This window comes from Sinocyclocheilus grahami, unplaced genomic scaffold (assembly GCF_001515645.1).
Source record: "Sinocyclocheilus grahami isolate Dianchi unplaced genomic scaffold, SAMN03320097.WGS_v1.1 scaffold604.1, whole genome shotgun sequence".
Lineage (NCBI taxonomy): Eukaryota > Metazoa > Chordata > Actinopteri > Cypriniformes > Cyprinidae > Sinocyclocheilus > Sinocyclocheilus grahami.
The window spans coordinates 732,190-734,921 of NW_015505783.1; the positions used below are offsets into that span (position 1 = coordinate 732,190).

Here is a 2,732-nt window from a genome sequence, read left to right on the forward strand (position 1 = left end):
AGGCTTTTAAATGAATTGTGAATCTAAAATATGCGTGTTAGAGAATGTACAAATGGTTAACATTGTGTCATATCAGTCAGAAAAGCAGTTCTGGGCTTTTTTTTTTTAGGTAACTTAGTTGTTGTTCTTGGCTGAATAACTCTAGAAGGTTTTCAAAAGCCCTTTAAAATTAAATATGTACACAGTTTGGATTAAATGAAAGTATAATCAAATTCTTTAATTAGCATGTTTTTGTGTTTTGCTTTGGTAACGAAATGTTGGATCCGAACCATGGATTTTCACTGGTATTGGTACCGAATACTGAAATTTTGATACCGTCACAACACTGGCCTCCTGTAGCGAATCGATGTGTTTTTGTACCTTATGCCATTTATCTTATTTACACGACAGCATGTCATTTCGGATCGTGACTCTCTGTATCACGCACAGCGGAGTTCCGCCCCGATGCGCGCGCAGCCGTGCACACACACGTGCGCGCACTCCCACCAGTATTTGTAAATATTAAGTCGCAAAACTTAATATTTAATTTTTGAATTCTATTTAAAAATTTAAATATGAATTCTGCGTGTCTCTGTGTTAATGAATGGCGCAGATGCGCGGTTTTGTTTACTACTTGTACTGAAGCGGGCGTGACGCTTGCGGTGATTTTAGAGTCTGCCGTCTCACTAAATAAGGACATAAATACATGAACAACATCTCCAGAACTGCTCTGAGAGTCACTTCATGAGCATTTGACCGTTTCATTTGAGTAAAACTATCCTCATATCATGAAATGTAAAGGTATTCACGGGCAACCCGTCAAAATAAAAGTTTGGTTTAACTTGAAGGCATTGGCAGAAATATATTACTGTTGTTGAGTAGAATGTACATAACAAGCTGCTACTACTACTACTAAAATTTATTAAAACCTTATTTTTAAGGAATAATCATACAATATTTCTTCAATGTTTTAATTGTAATATTAAATGACCTTTATTTTCCAAAAAATAAAATGTTTAATTTTCATTACTTAAAAGATAGATTAAATGAATGTTTATGCCTTAAAAAATGTAAATACACAACAGAGAGTTTCTGAACAAAAAATCATAAGGCTATTGTAAGAATAAACGAAACTTGTTAGTTTTTATGCTTTCAAATAATTAGGCATGCTAAAACAGGATTTGTTAACAATAAAACATAAGGTTGGGAAAAATAAAACATTTCCTAGGGCGCTAAACATGTAATTTTGCCGTAAACCTAGGGGAAACACTGCATTACGTTTTAGATATGGTTATTTTTCTTACAAAAAAACCCTGCAGCCAACAGAAATGTAAAGGTATTCACGGCAACCCGTCAAAATAACAGTTCGGTTTAACTTGAAGGCATTGGCAGAAATATATTACTGTTGTTGAGTAGAATGTACATAACAAGCTGCTACTACTACTACTAAAATTTATTAAAACCTTATTTTTAAGGAATAATCATACAATATTTCTTCAATGTTTTAATTGTAATATTAAATGACCTTTATTTTCCAAAAAATAAAATGTTTAATTTTCATTACTTAAAAGATAGATTAAATGAATGTTTATGCCTTAAAAAATGTAAATACACAACAGAGAGTTTCTGAACAAAAAATCATAAGGCTATTGTAAGAATAAACGAAACTTGTTAGTTTTTATGCTTTCAAATAATTAGGCATGCTAAAACAGGATTTGTTAACAATAAAACATAAGGTTGGGAAAAATAAAACATTTCCTAGGGCGCTAAACATGTAATTTTGCCGTAAACCTAGGGGAAACACTGCATTACGTTTTAGATATGGTTATTTTTCTTACAAAAAAACCCTGCAGCCATGTAAGGCACTTTTTATTATGGATGGATGCGCTTTATTTCACTTCGTTTGGACTGATGAACTGAAACACCCGCTGAGTGCCATTAAACAGCTTGGAAGATCAAAGACAATTTTTAATATAACTCCAACTGGATTCGTCTGAAAGAAGAAAGTCATATACACCTAGGATGCATTGAGGGTGAGAAATTCATGGGCTAATTTTAATTTTAACTAACCCTTTAAGCACTTGTGCATAGTTACCCTGGCCCTGCTGCATGGGGAATCCAACATCCATTCTCATCTGACCAGGAGCACCAAGGGGTCCATTTACCCTTACTTCTTGACTTCGGCCCTGTCCAACCGCAATGTTAATGGCTCCTTCACCTGCATGAACCCAACAGGCCGATAAACACATTGTGCCAGTGACGTCAAGCATTAATTCAGGGTTTCTACTTATATTCAGGGTCTAGACTTTGACATGTCAATAATACACCAGCAACAACAGGTGGCGCCAAATACGCATAAAACAAGTGTGCCATGAAATACGTAATGCAATGCGTGTTTTAAAGATCGCGAGTAAAAACAAAAGAAGCAGAAAACCTGACAGCTGCATGAGTCGTGACTGTCACGTTAGCCTGATGGCACCAAACTCCCTTTGCGATTTTAAAGCATAAGACAGTACCCAGATTTGAAGACTACAGCAAGATTTAACTTCTACTGTTAATAAGATTTTGGTAGGCTACTATTAGATGTATAGCCTAAATGTTCTAATTCAGATGGGCTACCTGTTTTTTTTTTTTTATGGCATATCAAAAAGTGTATATTTTTTATGTATTTTTTATAAATGTGATTGTTGTTACATTTTACCAGTTTTTACCATACTTTCAAAACAAAAATTAAAATAGGAAAAATATGCAAT

The 2,732-nt window shown here is 34.2% G+C and overlaps 1 protein-coding gene across 3 annotated transcripts in view; it reads right to left on the reverse strand.

The window, feature by feature from the left end:
• Window positions 1-2,732, reverse strand: part of ncoa6 (nuclear receptor coactivator 6) — a 37,348-nt gene that overhangs the window by 25,453 nt on the left and 9,163 nt on the right. For 2 of the 3 annotated variants that reach the window (XM_016240920.1, XM_016240919.1), the window contains exon 4: window positions 2,075-2,197. The exons of the other annotated variant lie outside the window; for it this stretch is intronic. In XM_016240920.1, the coding sequence (XP_016096406.1) occupies window positions 2,075-2,197 (123 nt within the window). The remainder of the gene's footprint in view (window positions 1-2,074; window positions 2,198-2,732) is intronic. 3 annotated transcript variants of the gene reach the window in all.